Consider the following 17043-nt stretch of genomic DNA (forward strand, 5'->3'; position numbering starts at 1 on the left):
TGCTGACAGCGAGTTCTCAGCATGACAAATCCTGTTTAGAACCTTTGGGCTGGCTGCATTTGTGTGCATGTGTGCTCAGAACAAAAGGCAGAGAACAGAAGTTGCTGTAAATGAGCATCCGATCCATCTCCTCCTTTTCTTTCACTCTCCTTAAAAGGGAAATTCCCCAGCTCCCAGGATATGGAGATATCTTCCCTCTCCCCCCTTGCTCAGCTTCATCTGCCCTGTTCTCTGCTTCATCTACAGGTGGTTTTAGGTGTTAATGAATCTCCAGCTAACGAGGGATGAACTGGGGTTAGGCCTCAGCAGCGGGACTGATAAACTCTCCTCCAGGGGCTGTGTTTTCCTGGGAATCCGGGGCCTTGTTTTTTCCCAAAGTTTTGAATCCCAGGCTTTGTTTTTATCCGATATGGGAAATAATCACTGGGTGTGACAGCAGTGGCCCACTCTGGGGGGCACAAAAGGGGTGGTCTGGGGGGGGTTTTGACCATGGGAGGAGGAATTTGCTGTGGAAATGTGATTTTTTATCCAAGGAGGAGCTCGCAGGTGTTGGGATGCAGCCCTGGAAGCTGGGGGTGGGCACTTCACAGGTGTGTCTGAGCAGGGAGGTTTCACTCTGGACAAGTTCTAGGGGTAAGAAGAGGAGTTGGAGCACTTTTCCTTCACTCCCTCATGGCCTTGGGACATAAAACCCCTTTGTGTCCCTCATCCTGAGGTGAATTTTCGTTCGTTGGGAGCTGCCTGAGCACAGGCGTCCCCTCTGTGCGTGTAGGAGGACAGGGAAGGAACCCCAGAGAGGATGGTGGCACCTGGGGACTTCGTTCAGCCAAGCTTTTCCTGTCAGAAGCTGGGATTTGCCTCCATGGGCTCCCTTCCTTCACACTCGGGGATGCATTTGGAATTCTCTGGGCCTGTGAGAGGTGGCAGCAAAGCTTTGGAGCTACAAAAAATCGAGGGATGCCGGGTGCTGCTTGGGTGCTGCTGCCTCCCCACCTGAGTGAGCTTAACGAGGGGTTAGGGGCATGGAAAAGTGGGAATACAATCCCCTGGGAGGCTGTTTTCCATGAATCCATGTCTCTGTCATCTCTGGGCCCTCACACACGGAGGAGAGCTCAGAGCACCAAAGCATCATGTGGGAAAACAGAGCCATGTGTGGGGACAGTCCCAGCCTCATCCCTGCTCCAGCACGGCGGGAAGGGAGGAAAAAAAGGGCCTTAGAAAGGGAATTCCTAAAAAGGGCTTAAAGGGCATCAGAGAGGGGTTAATGCTGAGGAGAAGCTGGGATATTTTTGGGATGGGCAAAAGTTGGGAACCATCAATCCTTCCCTCCTTGTGGGAACACGCCCATCTCCCAGCTGCAGTTGGGGATGCACTGGGGATTCCCCAGTGGATAATTCCCAAATATTGCATGGTCTTGGCTTTATGTGTGTCCAGTGTGGGTGGATTCTCCCCGTGCCTGCCCTTCCCACGCCAGCGCTTCCGTGCTCCCTCCTGCACACCTGAACATTCCTTTTGTACAGGGATGTAAAATGGAGCAAGATCATCCCTCTCCCTATTCCGAGTATTTTCTCCCCTCTCTTCCTTATCCTGTAAGAGGAAAGACTGGAATAAAACCTGGAAAAGCTGAGATGGAGAGAGATTTTTAACTGGAAACGTGGGAATTTTGGGCTGTGCTTCCCCAGGAGCTGGTGTCACCTCGGTGCCACCCTCCTCCTGGCAGTGGCCTTGGGGGCACAGTGTTTGGAATGAGTGCTGGGATTTTTTTCCCTGCAATCCGGCAGCAGGCAGAGGTGGAGCGGGAATGGGGTTGTCTCAGTGCTTCAGCGTCACGGCCGAGAAACACAGTGGTGGTGTTTTGGGTGCAGAGAAAACTGAATTCCCGTGGCAAAATCACCCCTTTGTCCCATATTACCGTGCTGGAATTCCGATTGGAAAGCAGGATTGTGCCAGGGCTGTGGAACCCCCCCAGGTTTCCCCACCCTGAACGCTCCTTTGCGCCTTGGGCAGGTTGGAGAGGGCTGGAAATGGGGAGGCTGAGGATGGAGCTGGGAGGTTTGTCCAGCGCTGGTCACCGCTCCATGGATTTCATGTTTGTTGGCATCGAGGTTGCTCCATAAAATTTTCCATGTTCCAACTAAATGACTTCACTTTAAAACCCTCGACTCACATTCCCCTCTCCTTTCTCCCTCTCGTTCTGTGCTTGGTTTTTCCCCCTGGGATCACCCACCTGCCTTTTCATGGAGTTGTTTTCTTTGCCTGGCACACTGGGCTGGGCTTGGAGGGGTACGAGGTCACCTTGGAGAGGTGCAGGTGGCGTTTTAATCACAGGAAATGGGCTCTGTAATTGGTGTCCTTCAGCAGAATGAAATACAAAACCAAAAAACCAACTCTTTCCAGAGGTATTTCTGTAGCGGAACGGAGGGAAAGCTGTGTCCCTAGCTGGCATTTCCTAGAAAACACTCGGGTGCATAAACTGAGCGGGATATTTCTTTCCAAAGCCGTTGTTTTTCCGGAGCAAAAAGGAACACATCGAGGTTTTCGAGCTACCAGTTGCCATTTTTCTCGCCACATCCACCAAGACAGCTGCTGAAAGAATGTTTCCTTTGCTATTCTGTCTCTGTATGTGCTGTTTTTTGCTTTGTAGTAACTCAGGTTGGTGTGTCCCAGGGACATAATTTGTGTCCAGACCCTGGGATTCCCGAGAGAGGCAAAAGGATAGGCAACGATTTTAGGTAAGAACCTTTTCCGTGCGTGTTCTGTGCATGCTGCAGAGCTCCTGGCTGTCCCTGGGTGTGCTCCTGGCGTGGGGGGCTCTGTCTGCAGTCACCCTCTGCCCCTCCCAAAATCCTGCCCAGATTTAAGGAACGCGTGTGGAAAACCCTTCACGTGTGTGCTGCCCCACTGAGGGTCTCTAAAGATCTCTCGGAGTATTTTTATCCTTTCCCAATCCATTTTATCCTTTCCCATTTCATCCTTTCCCAATCCAGGCTGTAGAATCCCTGTCTGCTCTCATCCCTGCCCTGCTTAAATGCAGGAAAACTGAAACAGCAAAATAAAAAATCGCTTTTCAAATTAGCTCAAGCCCCAGCACGGCCCTGCCCTCAGAGTATTTGAGGGGACTGAGGTTCCTTGGCACTGAGTCCATGTGGGGCCAGATAATTGGGGTTTATGGAGTTTCAGACAGTGCTGTTATCCCTTTCCAGTTCCCAGTTTTCCCTTGCACAGTGCTGGGATGCCCCAGCCTGCTGGTGGCTGTGGGGAATCGATATTTCATCTCATTTTGCTGGCCAGGGCTCTTTTGCTCATGGAAAGTGTCCCTCAGTTGAACCCCAGTCTGTCAAATTCCCCTCAAATCCAGCAAAGGGGGGAGGGCGGAGGGAAGGGAATTCCCGACAGTCCCTAAATGCCACGGGATGAATTCCCAGCCGCTGCAAACTGGATTGTGTTGCCTCAGTGAACAAAGCAGCTGCAGCAGCAAAGGCTCTGAATCCAGACCACAGAATAAAGAGCAGAACTCTCAGCTGATAAAGGAGATTTTTTTTCACTTTATGAGAATGCTGAGCGTGTCCTCTGCTGGGGCTGTGGATGAAATTCCTCCTGGAATGTCACTAAAAACTGGGATTTGGACACAGGGGGAGGCAGAGGGGGAGGCAGAGCCAGTCCCTCCTCCCTTCCCACTGCTGCCTGCGGGGCCAGGGCACGGCTCTGGCCCCAAATCCTGGGATGCACGAGGCAGGACAAGGCTGATGTCCCCTCTGTCCCCTCTCCAGGCTGGGCTCCAGCATCCAGTTCTCCTGCAACGAGGGCTACGACCTGCAGGGCTCCAAGAGCATCACCTGCAAGAGAGTCAGCGACATCATCGTGGCCTGGAGCGACCACCGGCCCGTCTGCAGAGGTGAGGGGGCTCAGCCTGGCTGAATTTTGGGATTTGTGGCAACTCCCAGCTCCTTCACATCCGTTTTCCATCACCCATCCTGCCCTCAGGTCACAGAATTCCAGAGTGGTTTGGGTTGGGAGGGACCTTAAGGACCATCCTGTTCCTTCCACTATCCCAGGTTGCTCCAGCTTGGCCTGGGACACTCCCAGGGATGGGGCAGCCTGAGGGGGCTCAGCTTGGCTGGATTTTGGGATTTGTGGGAATTCCCAGCTCCTTCATGTCCCTTTTCTCACCCATCCCTCCCTCAGGTCACCCCTTGGCAAGGTCAGAGAATTCCAGAGTGGTTTGGGTTGGGAGGGACCTTAAGGAAAATCTTGTTCCTTCCACAATCCCAGGCTGGCCTTGGACACTTCCAGGGATGGGGCATCCACGATTTCTCTGGGAAACCTTTTCCAGGGCCTCCCCACCCTCACTTTAAAGCCTTGTTCAGCCCCTCAGTCCCTGTTTCTGCACCCCCTTCTCCCCCCACAGACTCCTCCACGAATTTCCCAGCTGTCCCTAAATCCCCCCCCTTCCCTCTCTCCTGAACATTCCTTTTGTGCAGGGATGTAAAATGGAGCAAGATCCCTCTCCCTATTCCAAGTATTTTCTCCCCTCTCCTCCTTATCCTGTAAGAGGAAACTGGACTAAAACCTGGAAAAGCTGAGATGGAGAGAGATTTTTAACTGGAAATGTGGGAATTCTGGGCTATGCTCCCCCGGGAGCCTCATCCTGTGCCATGAGCCATCAGGGAATGGAGGGTTTTTTTCCATGGAATAAACATTAATGCCCATTTTGCCCTTGGCCATTTTGTTTTCATTCCCTCTCTGAAATGTCACATTGTGATATTTGTAATGCTAATAAAGAACAACTTGTAATATTTTTAATTGAATCCCTTTAAAGCTCTTAAAGTCATAAATAGGGGTTTTTTTTTTCCCCCAGTTCTTTCTTTCTTTAATTTCATCTGCAGATTTTTTCAGGGCCTTGGAATCCCATCTAATTCTTGAAACAAGCCTGGAATAAATTGAATCAGTGTAAGAGGATATTTGGCATAAATATGTGACACTATAAAGGCAATTTATGGTGTCCTCCTGCAAGAGATAAGAAAGGATTTGCCTGCATTATTCTGTTTCTGTGAACCAACTTAATTTTTTTAGCTGCTGACTCCCATGTTTTTGGGTTTTTTCTTCTTTTTAAAAAGTTCAATTTATTCCAGCTTTCTGCCACATTTTTCCCCCCCCCCAGTTTGTTCCATTTTTTCATTGGGTTTCTCTCAAATTCCAGAGTCAGTCTCAGATTTTGACCTCTTGGGCTGTGATAATTCCTTAATCCCATTGAGCAAACTTTGGGGGAAAGTTCTGCAGCTTCCCCATCTACAGCAGATTCCCTCTGGATCCTGGCAGAGTCACTTAGTCCCACTTGAAAAATGGGAAAAATGGGATTTACCCTCTTTTTTACACTGTGGGAGCTCTAGTATGAGGCAGGAGTGGTTTAGGATCCTGGATAAGTGACCTCAGCTCCTTCCTGAGCTGCTTCCCAGCCATTCCCAAGGTTCCCTGTGCAGCCAGGAGATGATTTTTCCGTGTTTTACAGGAAAAAAACCAAAAACCCTTGCAGATTCCACATGTATGTGCAAATCCATCTCCTAAATTAAATTATAAATTTAAATAAATTACTAAATTTCAAAAATAAATTAATTTCAGGGCTCCACCACAGCAGCAGAGAACATTTCCAGAACCAGGATGTTTTTCCCCACACTTCTTTTGTGGAATATTTCAGCTAAATATTACATCAAAGGCATTCCACAGGCAAAATTTTCCCTGCTTAAGCACTTTTTCCCACTTTTCCTTTACCTGAGATGTTTTGAAGATGCAGAGCTGAGTTGCCACCTTGGTTCTGAGCCCACAGAAGGAAACCAGCTGATAAATTCTTAATAATGACCTAATAAATCCTCTCCATGCAGCATTTTGGGGGTTTGATGTGCAGGAGGAAAGGGAATGGGGCTTTTTGGGGACATCAGGAAGGAATTGTGTCATTCCTGGTCTCCCTCTGTCCTGGATGGGGAAAGATTTTTGTGAGGAAAAAAGGAGTGAGGGAAGGAAATAAATCAGCGTGAGCAGTACAGGGGGGTTGGTTGTTGGTCTGAGGGGAGATGGGAGCAGGGTTTGATGGGATCAGGGTTTGATGGGAACACTGATGGGATCAGGGTTTGATGGGATCAGGGTTTGATGGGATCACTGATGGGATCAGGGTTTGATGGGATCAGGGTTTGATGGGATCAGTGTTTGATGGGATCACTGATGGGATCAGGGTTTGATGGGATCAGGGTTTGATGGGATCACTGATGGGATCAGGGTTTGATGGGATCAGTGTTTGATGGGATCACTGATGGGATCACTGATGGGATCAGGGTTTGATGGGATCAGGGTTTGATGGGATCACTGATGGGATCAGGGTTTGATGGGATCAGGGTTTGATGGGATCAGTGTTTGATGGGATCAGGGTTTGATGGGATCACTGATGGGATCACTGATGGGATCAGGGTTTGATGGGATCAAGGTTTGATGGGATCAGTGTTTGATGGGATCACTGATGGGATCAGGGTTTGATGGGATCAGGGTTTGATGGGATCACTGATGGGATCAGGGTTTGATGGGATCACTGATGGGATCAGGGTTTGATGGGATCAGGGTTTGATGGGATCACTGATGGGATCAGTGTTTGATGGGATCACTGATGGGATCAGGGTTTTGGTGGGAACAGGGTTTGATGGGATCAGGGTTTGATGGGATCACTGATGGGATCAGGGTTTGATGGGATCAGGGTTTGATGGGATCAGTGTTTGATGGGATCAGGGTTTGATGGGATCACTGATGGGATCACTGATGGGATCACGGTTTGATGGGATCAGGGTTTGATGGGATCAGTGTTTGATGGGATCACTGATGGGATCAGGGTTTGATGGGATCAGGGTTTGATGGGATCACTGATGGGATCAGGGTTTGATGGGATCAGGGTTTGATGGGATCAGTGTTTGATGGGAACAGGGTTTGATGGGATCACTGATGGGATCAGGGTTTGATGGGATCACTGATGGGATCACTGATGGGATCAGGGTTTGATGGGATCAGTGTTTGATGGGATCACTGATGGGATCAGGGTTTGATGGGATCAGGGTTTGATGGGATCAGTGTTTGATGGGATCACTGATGGGATCAGGGTTTGATGGGATCAGGGTTTGATGGGATCACTGATGGGATCAGGGTTTGATGGGATCAGGGTTTGATGGGATCAGGGTTTGATGGGAACAGGGTTTGATGGGATCACTGATGGGATCAGGGTTTGATGGGATCACTGATGGGATCACTGATGGGATCAGGGTTTGATGGGATCAGTGTTTGATGGGATCACTGATGGGATCAGGGTTTGATGGGATCAGGGTTTGATGGGATCAGGGTTTGATGGGAACAGGGTTTGATGGGATCACTGATGGGATCAGGGTTTGATGGGATCACTGATGGGATCACTGATGGGATCAGGGTTTGATGGGATCAGGGTTTGATGGGATCACTGATGGGATCACTGATGGGATCACTGTTTGATGGGATCACTGATGGGATCACTGTTTGATGGGATCAGGGTTTGATGGGATCACTGATGGGATCACTGTTTGATGGCCCCACTCCTCACGGAGAAATCCGTCATTTTTGTGCCGCGGATGCAAAAAAGGAGCCGTTTAGGCCGCGCAAACAACGATTGTTTTCATTTTTGCCTTCTCCCACTTCCATACTGAGCTCACCCCTTCTCCCTCCCCGCTGCAAGGGGGTCCCCCGGTGCTGAGTGTGCCCCGTTTGTGTCCCCAGCCAGGATGTGTGACACGTACCTGCGCGGGCCCAGCGGCGTCATCACGTCCCCCAACTACCCCGTGCAGTACGACAACAACGCCTACTGCGTGTGGGTCATCACCGCCCTCAACCCCGCCAAGGTGGGTCCTCAGAACAGCCCTTTGTGCCCAGGCTGGTGGTGGGAAGCTCTGCAGATCCAGGGAGGACGAGTTTGTGGTGTTCCGTGGAATTCCAGGCTCGTGTTTCGTGGGATTCCAGGCGGGTTTGGGTTGGGAGGGAGCTCGAAGCTCATCTTGTGCTGTGGGTAAGGATGTCTTCCACTAGGCCAGGCTGCTTCAGCCAGGCCTGGGACAGTGCCAGGGATCCAGGGGCAGCCACAGCTGCTCTGGGAATTCCATCCCAGCCCTCCCCAGCCTCACAAGGAGGAATTTCACCCCAATATCCCATCCAAACCCGCTCCCTTTCAGTTCAGAGCCGTTGTTGAGGAGAATTGTTGATTCCCCAGAGCCGTGGAAGGAGGAGATGAGCAAAGGGGGTTCTTTGTCCTGGTGTTTTATGGAACAGAAGTTGGAAGGGGTTTGGATGCTGGGCTGTGGTGGGGGAGCGTGTGAGCACAGCCAGACACATCCAAGCACATCCAAAGACATCCAAGCACCTCCAGACACCTCCAGACACATCCAAACACCTTCCACCATGCCAGGCTGCTCCAAGCCCTGTCCAGTCTGGCCTTGGACACTTCCAAGGATGGAGCAGCCACAGCTTCTCCAGGAAACCTTTCCCAGCCCCTCCCCACCCTCACATTAAAGCCTTGTTCATCCCCTCAGGCTCTGCTTCTCTCCCCCAACAGACTCTTCTCTGTGTTTCCCACCTGTCTCTAAATCCCTGCCCTTCCCTCCCTGCTGAGCACTCACTTTGTTAAGGGCTGTAATTAAAAGTGAGGGTAATTATTTGTAATCGAAGCCCCTTTGGTATCTCGTGTGGAGGGTGGGGAGGTGCTCGAGCAGCCCAGCAAAGCAGCTCTTGGGGCAGGGCTCCTTGGGGCAGGGAGGCTGTGCCAGGAATGCTGATTATTCCCAGTTTTTTGACTGTGGCTGGCCCTTGCCCAGCAGGATTTCAGCCCCCAGGGTCAGAGGAGGGAGGTTTGGGTCTATTCGTGCTATTTATGCACTGGTACAAATTTATTCACATTTATGCACTGTTAGAAATTGAAATACTTTTTATATATATATATATACACCTTAAATACCTAAAGGATTGAAAGTCTGTACCAGGTGTGACTCCAGTGTGTGGGGAGAGAAGGAGTTGTGGCTGCCCTGGCCTGGGAAAGATCAATCCCTGTCCATTTCCCCTGGCAATGGGAATTGAGTTGAGGGCAGTGTTCGGTGCCTCACAGCTTTTTCCAGTCTCAGCCCTTGTCTCTCCTGCAGCTCTGGCACAGAAGAACAGAAATTACTCTGCTGTGTAGCTCAAAGGGCCCTTTCTGAGGTGACAGAAGGTGATAGGCTTTGTTCCTTTGAGCGTCTGGATCCCTGCAAACATCATTCCGTTCGTTCTGGAGGAATCCTGAGCCTGCCGAGCCTCCGAGCTCCCATTTACTCTCCCAGGGATGATCCCTTGCCTCTGGACATTCCTGCAGGCCCCTGATGCAAGCAGGGAATCTCACGGACTCACAGGATCTCCTGCTTGTAGCTGGGAATTGTTAGGAAGTGCTGGCAGCTCTGATGGGACCCTTTCCCTTCCCTCCAGAGCAGGGGCAGGATGGAGGAAGGGCCTGTGGGGTTCTCCCTCCCTGCTGAGCTCAGGCCGAGCCTTCAGCCAGCACAGATCCCGATTTCCTGAGGAACATCCCTCCATTCCCATTCCCAGGCAGGGTGTGGCTCAGGGCTGTCATTATCCATGCTTTGGCTGCACGGGAGCCTGGAAGTGACCCGGATTTTGGGAGATGGAGTGTGGAACCAGGAGATCTTCCAGTGCTGCTTTATTGGGAGGGGTTTAGTGGTTGATAAGCCCCAGGATTCATCAGGGAAGGGCAGGACACTGGAGTGTTCCCTGGGTATCCAGGGGCTGGAATTCAGCACAGCTCGGGCTGTGGGGGGTGTTTTATCCTTTTACGTTATTTTTGAACCTCTTTGTCTCCAAAAATCACCAACATCCAGTTTTTGTGTGGATAAAACAGCACTTGGAGAGCTGGGTGCAGACATTTCCTGGGTGTTTCATAGGATACCACTTCCATTTGGGTTTCCTGCTACAAATTATGAAGGAGGAGATGGAAATCACGAGGAAAATACACCGGCCCAGTGTTCCACTGACCCTTTTGTGGTGAATATTCAGGTCTAGCCTTCAGCTCTCTGTTCCTTTGCTTTCGTGCCAGTCTTGTGCCCAAAGTTTTCCTGCTTTTCCATCAGCAGTGTGATGGGAAAAGCTTCTCCTTTGACCTTCCTGGGCAGAACTCTGTGATTTTTCCACGGGAACTTCTCCTTGGAGGAAGTTTCTCCTCTTCCCCTGCTTGGTTTCTCCCTCAGCTTTGAAGCCTGAGTCATAACAAACACAGAATCTACAAGTCCTTACCCTTCCCTAAATCATAAAGGGGATTGGAATTGGTCAAATCCATTCATTCCAAGACTTCCCAGCTTGGATCAGAGATTCCACAGCACAAGGAAGTGCAGGTGCTGCTCCATGGGCCTGCCCATCATACACTGAAATCTGGATTGGTGAAATCAGCAGCCTTCCTTCCATTCCTTTTCCTTTGAAATGATAAATGGTTTAATTAATTTAATTAATAGTGTCAGTTTGTAAAGGGTTTTTTGGGTTTCAGTGTCATTTACAGGGAGGGAAAAGCTCTCCTGAAGCAGGGAAGAAAAGCACCAACTCCTTGGGAAGGGCACAGCTCTCCCTGCAAGTCCTGACCCTTTCCTAAATCATAAAGAGGACTGAAATTGGTCAAATCCATTCATTCCAAGACTTCCCAGCTTGGATCAGAGATTCCACAGCACAAGGAAGTGCAGGTGCTGCTCCATGGGCTGCTCATCATGCACTGAAATCTGGAGCAAATCAGCAGCCTTTGTGTGAAGAGATTCCATTCCTTTTCCTTTGAAATGATAAATACCTCATTAATTTAATTAATAATGCCGGTTTACAAAGGGTTTCTTGGTTTTAGGTGTTTCATGCTGGAAGTTTGATTTACAGGTGGGGAAAAGCTCTCCTGGAGCAGGGAGGGTTGGGAGAAGAGCAGCAACTCCTCTGGGAAGGCCACAGCTCTCCCTGCACGTCCCTCAGGGATGATCCCAGCGTTTCCCATCCTTTCCAGGGAAGGACTGGGGATGAATTACTTCCAATGCCAATGAAATACTTGGGAATAAGGAGCATTTTGTGCCTGAGCTGGAGCTGCTGAAGTCGCTGTAATCTTTTTATTGACTCCAGTGGTCTTTGGATCAGGTCCTGCTCCGTGGAGCTTTTAATAGGAGCAGTGGGGAAGGCAGGGAGCTGAATTTAGGACTCATTTGCAAGTCCTCTGCTCTGTCTTTGGCAAAGAACCCAGAGATCCACTGAGCCCCATAATCCCCTCCAAGTTTGCTGGGAATTCTGCATCCACAGGGCCGAGGGCTCCTCACTGACAAGTTGGGATTATTTCCTGTGCAGAGGGAGGGACATCAAACCTATTTGGGGGATATTCTGATTTTTTTTTAGCTGGTCCCTGGTGCCCTGGGAATTAATTCCAACCACAATGGGAAAAATAAATCACTGGGGAACTGAGAAATGCATATGGTAATTGGGGGAATTTGCATAAAAGCTATTTCTGGCCCTTTCTTGACAGAATGGATGTTGCTGGTTGAGGTTTCTCCTGGGGTTATTCTCACCTGGAGCCAAAAAAAGCCCTTCCCAAGCTCACTGATGGAGGAAGGGCCCCTCTAGGGGATGATTTATTCCAAATGGAGGAGGAAATTCTGGAGCTTGGAGAGCGGGGAGATGAGGAACGTGCTTTAGGACAGAACTGCACGAGCTGCTGTTCTCCTGGAGGGAATTCTTGTGGATTTTCCTCCTCGGGATGTCACTGCACTTCCAATCACTTTGGTGGCACAAAGCTTTGGAATCACGAGTCCCATCCCGTTTCCCTGGCTTTGCTCATTGCTCCCTGTCACTTCAGCAGCTCCAAGTTTGAGGGTGCTGGTGCCTCTCTGGCTGTTGAATGAATCAGTAAATTATTCCCAGCTTTCAGAGCAAAAACAAAAACAACCCAGGAAAATGGGGAAATAAACACAATATTCAGCACCCAACTCTTGAGCCACGAGTGTGCTGGGATGTAATTAGTTGTTTAATTAGGGTCAGACTGCTCAGGATGCAGCTTCCTTGAGTGGCTGCTTGAACTAATGGTGTGTGCAGCTCTGCAGCTCGCTGTTCTCTGGATTAATTACATTATTCCAGCGTTTCATGCTTTGGTGACAGCCTGCACAGGTTAATACTTGGGTACTAGACACAAATTAACAGGGCCAGAGTCATCTAAAGGATCACCCTGTTTCACCATCCTGGGCCTTTGGGGAAAAAAACCCTTTTCAGAATGGCTAAAATCTCTAAATTTGTTTTTCTGTGCCTTGAAAAATGTTGTGTTCATCTGTAGAAGAGAAAACACAGGACAGCTCAGCCTGAGCTGTATAAACACCTTTTTTTTTTTACTTTTGGGTTGAACTTTGGGGTTTTTATCCCCCTGGGAATCCACACGTGCTCAAGTTTTGCAGGAGGTGCTGCTTACAAAGGCAAGAAGTGACCAGAGGAAGATTTTGGGTTCCCTGGGCTTCGGTTCCTTGCCCCAAACTGAGGTGGAGAGGGACACCGAGGCTCTGAGGTCCTCAGCACTCACCTGGTTCCTTCTCCTTCATGACTTCTGATGACTTTTGTGTTGTGTGAAGCAGCTGAAATGGGGATCAACCCACATTTGGTGATTGAATCTGTTAATAGTCAGGAAATTTAATGTATTTATGAAGGTCTCGTGCATCTGAGTGTTTCTGTGCCTTTTTTTTTTTGCTGGTCAGGTAAAGAGTCCAAGAAACAAAAACTCTGCTGATTTCTGCTGATGGGGGGTGTGAAGCACTTGTTTAATTTAATTAATCTCTTCCTTTTCTGGTTGTTCAGCCTGTCCCGGGCTGGGTTAAGGACTCTGCCCCTAAATCACATTTGAAAAGCAGAGATTCCCAAAGCAGCTGAGAGCCTTGGAGCACAAACTTCCATGGGAATTCTGCTCCTGAATGATGCAGAGAGGCTGCAGAAATCCTGTGGGGGCCAAAGTCTGGGTGGAGAAGGAGAGAAAAACCAGGGAACAAGGATGTGATGATGCTGGGGATGGTGTTTGCAGACAGCTGGAGGCAATTCACATAAATCCGTGAATTATCTCCTGCTCTGACCCTGAACCAGGAGAATTTCCTGAGCCACAAAGCAAAAGACTCTGCATTTACTTCATGCCTGTGTGCACATCCAAATCCACCTCCAGAATTCCAGCTTTGGGGAGGGAAGGGGTGGGAAAAGGCACGTTGGAATCCCAGCACACGGATATTGTTATCAGCGAAGTCAGCAGGGCAAGGAGAGATAAGGCAGAGGTGATTCATATCACCGGGCAAAATCCAAGCTGGGCACTTTGGGGGATGTCCTGGAGATTTTGATGCCCTTGGAAGCTGCTCCTGGACAGAGCAAGGGATCCACGAGCAGGGCAGGGGTTGGTGTTAATTGTGCTAATTGTGTTAATTGTGCCGTGTCTTTGGCAGGTGATCAAACTCAGCTTCGAGGAGTTCGAGCTGGAGAGAGGCTACGACACCCTGACAGTGGGGGACGGAGGCCAGGTCGGAGACCAGAAATCCGTGCTTTATGTGTGAGTAACAATTCCCGGGAAATCCTCCTGGGGGAAGCCTGGCCACGTGCGGCTGCGGGGCTGGGATCTGCCCCTGCTGTCCCTCTGCGGTGGTTTTTGGGCTGCTTGGCATTTCTGGGACAGAAAGTTCTGCCCTCTGTGCTTCCCTCCCCCTCAGGGAGAGGCTGAGGCTCTCCGGGGAGCTGAGAAAAGCTGGGATGCAGAAGGAAAAGCAACACAGGCACACACCAGGAGCTGTTTGGATCTCTGTCTCCTGCTGCCATCAGTTTGAGTGTAAATCCAAGATCTTGGAGTGACATCCCAGCATTTCACACCCAGGGTGCATTTGGGGAAACGAGGCTGCTTCCAGGCTGGGATTTGGGATTTTTGCATCCTCTGCTTGCAAATCTGATGTTCTCTGGGGGGTTCTTCAGCACAGGGAACTCACAGATGGTCCTGCTTTCCCTCCAGGCCTCTCCAGAACCACTCCAGCAAAGCTGTTGTGCTCTGGCAACTGATGGAGAAATTTGTTGTATTTTTTTATTCTTCCTCTTCTCTTGTTTTTCCACGTGAAGTAGCTTCCCACTCCATTTTCCCATATCAGCACTTCCTTGTCTTTCCCAAACCTCTGTTTCCTGAGGTTTTGTTCCTTCCCAGCACATGGACAGGGGTGGGCCTTGGTCAGGAACCCCAGCCTGGAACACACAGAAATGTGAAGGCTGATTATTGCACAAGTGTAATTAAAGTGTCCCAGGACACTTCACAGCTGCTTGGTCAAAACCTGCAGATCCCTGGAAGAAATTCCTGCCATCATTTCCCATTCCTTCCCTTTTGGTTTGCCTAAAACTCACAAAGATTTTCCTTTGATTGGATTTTAATCATTCCGTGGCTTTTTCCCACTCTCTGTTATCTCCTCAGCACTTTGCTGATGCAGATTTGGAATGTCTGTGACTGAGCAAGGTGCAGTGCCTGGAATCTTTTCCCAGAAGCTTCCCAGTAAACTGCTGGTGCTAATCCCAGCAGGAACATTTATTTGATTATAATCTGGGAGGATAAGTTGGAAGGCAGTGAAATGGGAGAGAGCTGTGAAAACCACAGTGGTGATTAATGTGCTTGAAAGTCCAGGGATCACTTTTCCCAGAGTTTGCTGCCCACTGTCAGCTGGATTCCCAGATCAGGAATAACATCTGGATGCAAAGTGTGGTTACTTTGGAGGAATCAAAATGCAGAAACTCCTGTCAATTCCAATTTTCTTCCTGCTCTTCACTTCTTGGCTGTTGAGGAGCTCAGTCCTGCTGCCTTTCCAATCAAGGAATGCACTTGTGGAGTGAGTGGAGTTGCACAGCAGCAGATTCCATCCCAAACGGAGCTGGGAAGGACCATTTGTTTCCAGGCTCATTCCCACCGCTGGAAAATGGGAGCAGAGCAGATTGTTAGGCTGAGCTGCCTGATTTGCAGAGAGGATTTGATTTCCTGAAGTAACAAGCACCCAAATCAATCACCCAGCTCGTTAAAAGTGGGGTGGCAGAGGATGTGGAGAGCTTTGAAGCAGCTTTTCCTGGAGGTTTTTCCTCTTGGAATGTTCCTCATTCCTGCCTGGCTGCTGCTTAAATAAATAACTTGAGAATCAACAATGATGCTCCTGAACATCTCTGGGATGCAAAACAGGCACTAAAACAAGATCACTGCTTCATTCTCAGCACCCTGGGATCAATAAAACTCCTGCTGCAGGTCAGAGCAGAAATCACAGAGCAAAGGCGGGGGCAGAGCTGAGAGAGCTTTGCTGAGATTGGGAGAGATGGTTCTGATTCCAGGGAAAAACACACTCTGGATTCCAGGAGAGCTTGAGCAGTGGCTGCTGCAGGTGTCCCTGTCCCCGGGGCCTGTGAAATCTCAGGGATGGGGAGGAGAGGTCTCTGGATGCTCCCATTTCCCTGGGATACCTGTCCTGGGAAGGAGCTGGCACTGGGCAGGGAGTGGAGTTAATGTCACCTGCAGCCAGCAGGTGACACAGCCCTTGGAGCTGTCACACAATCCTGGAATGGGCTGGGGCAGAAGGACCTTAAAGGATCTTCAAGCTCATCCTGTTCCATCCCTGCCATGGCAGGGACACCTTCCACTGTCCCAGGCTGCTCCCAGCCCTGTCCAGCCTGGCCTTGGGCACTGCCAGGGATCCAGGGGCAGCCCCAGCTGCTCTGGGCACCCTGTGCCAGGGCCTCCCCACCCTCCCAGAGAGGAATTTCTTCCCAATATCCCAGCCAGTTCTCCCCTTGTCCAGCTTGAAGCCATTCCCCCTTGTCCTGGCACGCCAGTTCCTGATGCAGAGTCCCTCTCCAGCTCTCCTGCAATCCTGGCAGGTGCTGGCATTTCCAGCTGAACATTCCCAGCTCTCCCAGCCTGGATCCAGTCCCTTTATCAACTCCACATCCCTGCTCTGGACTTGCTCCAGCAATTCCACGTCCCTCTAACGTTGGAGCCTTTCAAGTGCTGCTGTTGCACCTGGGGCCAGGCACAACGCAGAGCTGAACACGGGGATGAATTTGGGTGTATTTAAACACCACAGAAAAGAGAAAAAACCCTCTTGTCCCTCTCCACTTGCACTTAATTTCTAAATTTCTCGCAGATAATACCTCAGCTGGAACAGGATAATCACAACATTAAACACAGGCAACACAACAGCCCTGCTCCTGGAATAATCGTCCTGCCCACGCTGTTCCCTTTCCAGGAGTGCAGGGAAGGGAGGGAGCTGAGCTCCACGTGGGCATCTGCCTGTGGAAAAGATGCTCGTGTGGGTGGGGATAAAGCTCTAAAGCTGTGTTGAACCACACCGAGGTGATTAATCCCAGAGGCTGAATGAGCCTCATTAACAGGGAGGGATCAGTGACATCTCCCTAAATCTCCTCAGCCCTCCTGGGAGGATCCTGAGGGGAAGGCAGAGCGCTGATCCTGCCGGGATTAGTGGCACTTCTGAAGGGCTCAGAGGGTGTTCAGCAGATTTGGGGCTTGTGCCTTGTCTGCCAGGTGCTTTTATGTTTTTTAGATCCTTGCAGAAGCTTCTCTCAGGGCGGAAATGCAGCAGGGAATGGGTGGGAAGCAATTTTTTGTAGCACTGGAAACTGCTGCGAGGGCAGTTGGGAGGATTCTGGGACTTAATTTGTTTGCTGATGTTTTGCCTCAGCCAGCAGGGAAACGATTCCTTTTGCTGCTGGATGATCTCTTGCAATAATGGCAGTGAGTTGTAATGATTGCAGCAAGGGTGGTGGGAGAAGATTCACTGTGGGGGCAGAGTGCAGGGCATGAGAGGATTTTCATCAGACTTGAAAATCCCCCAGTTTTTTGGACAGTGGAATCTTTCCCCAGGAACTTTCCAGTAAATTTTCTTTGTTTTGGGATGACTCTTAATTAGTTTGGCATTTTTCTGCTCCTGCAGAGGCCTTTATTTGAGG

General features: G+C 50.0%; 1 protein-coding gene across 1 annotated transcript in view; it reads left to right on the plus strand.

The window, feature by feature from the left end:
- The window catches only part of CSMD2 (CUB and Sushi multiple domains 2), a 350279-nt gene that overhangs the window by 179177 nt on the left and 154059 nt on the right, over positions 1-17043 (plus strand). Inside the window, 4 exon segments of the mRNA XM_048326964.1 lie at positions 2645-2732; positions 3771-3895; positions 7780-7901; positions 13515-13618. Coding sequence (XP_048182921.1) covers positions 2645-2732; positions 3771-3895; positions 7780-7901; positions 13515-13618 — 439 coding nt within the window.

The sequence above is a fragment of the Corvus hawaiiensis genome, chromosome 23, assembly GCF_020740725.1.
Source record: "Corvus hawaiiensis isolate bCorHaw1 chromosome 23, bCorHaw1.pri.cur, whole genome shotgun sequence".
Taxonomy (NCBI): Eukaryota; Metazoa; Chordata; class Aves; order Passeriformes; family Corvidae; genus Corvus; species Corvus hawaiiensis.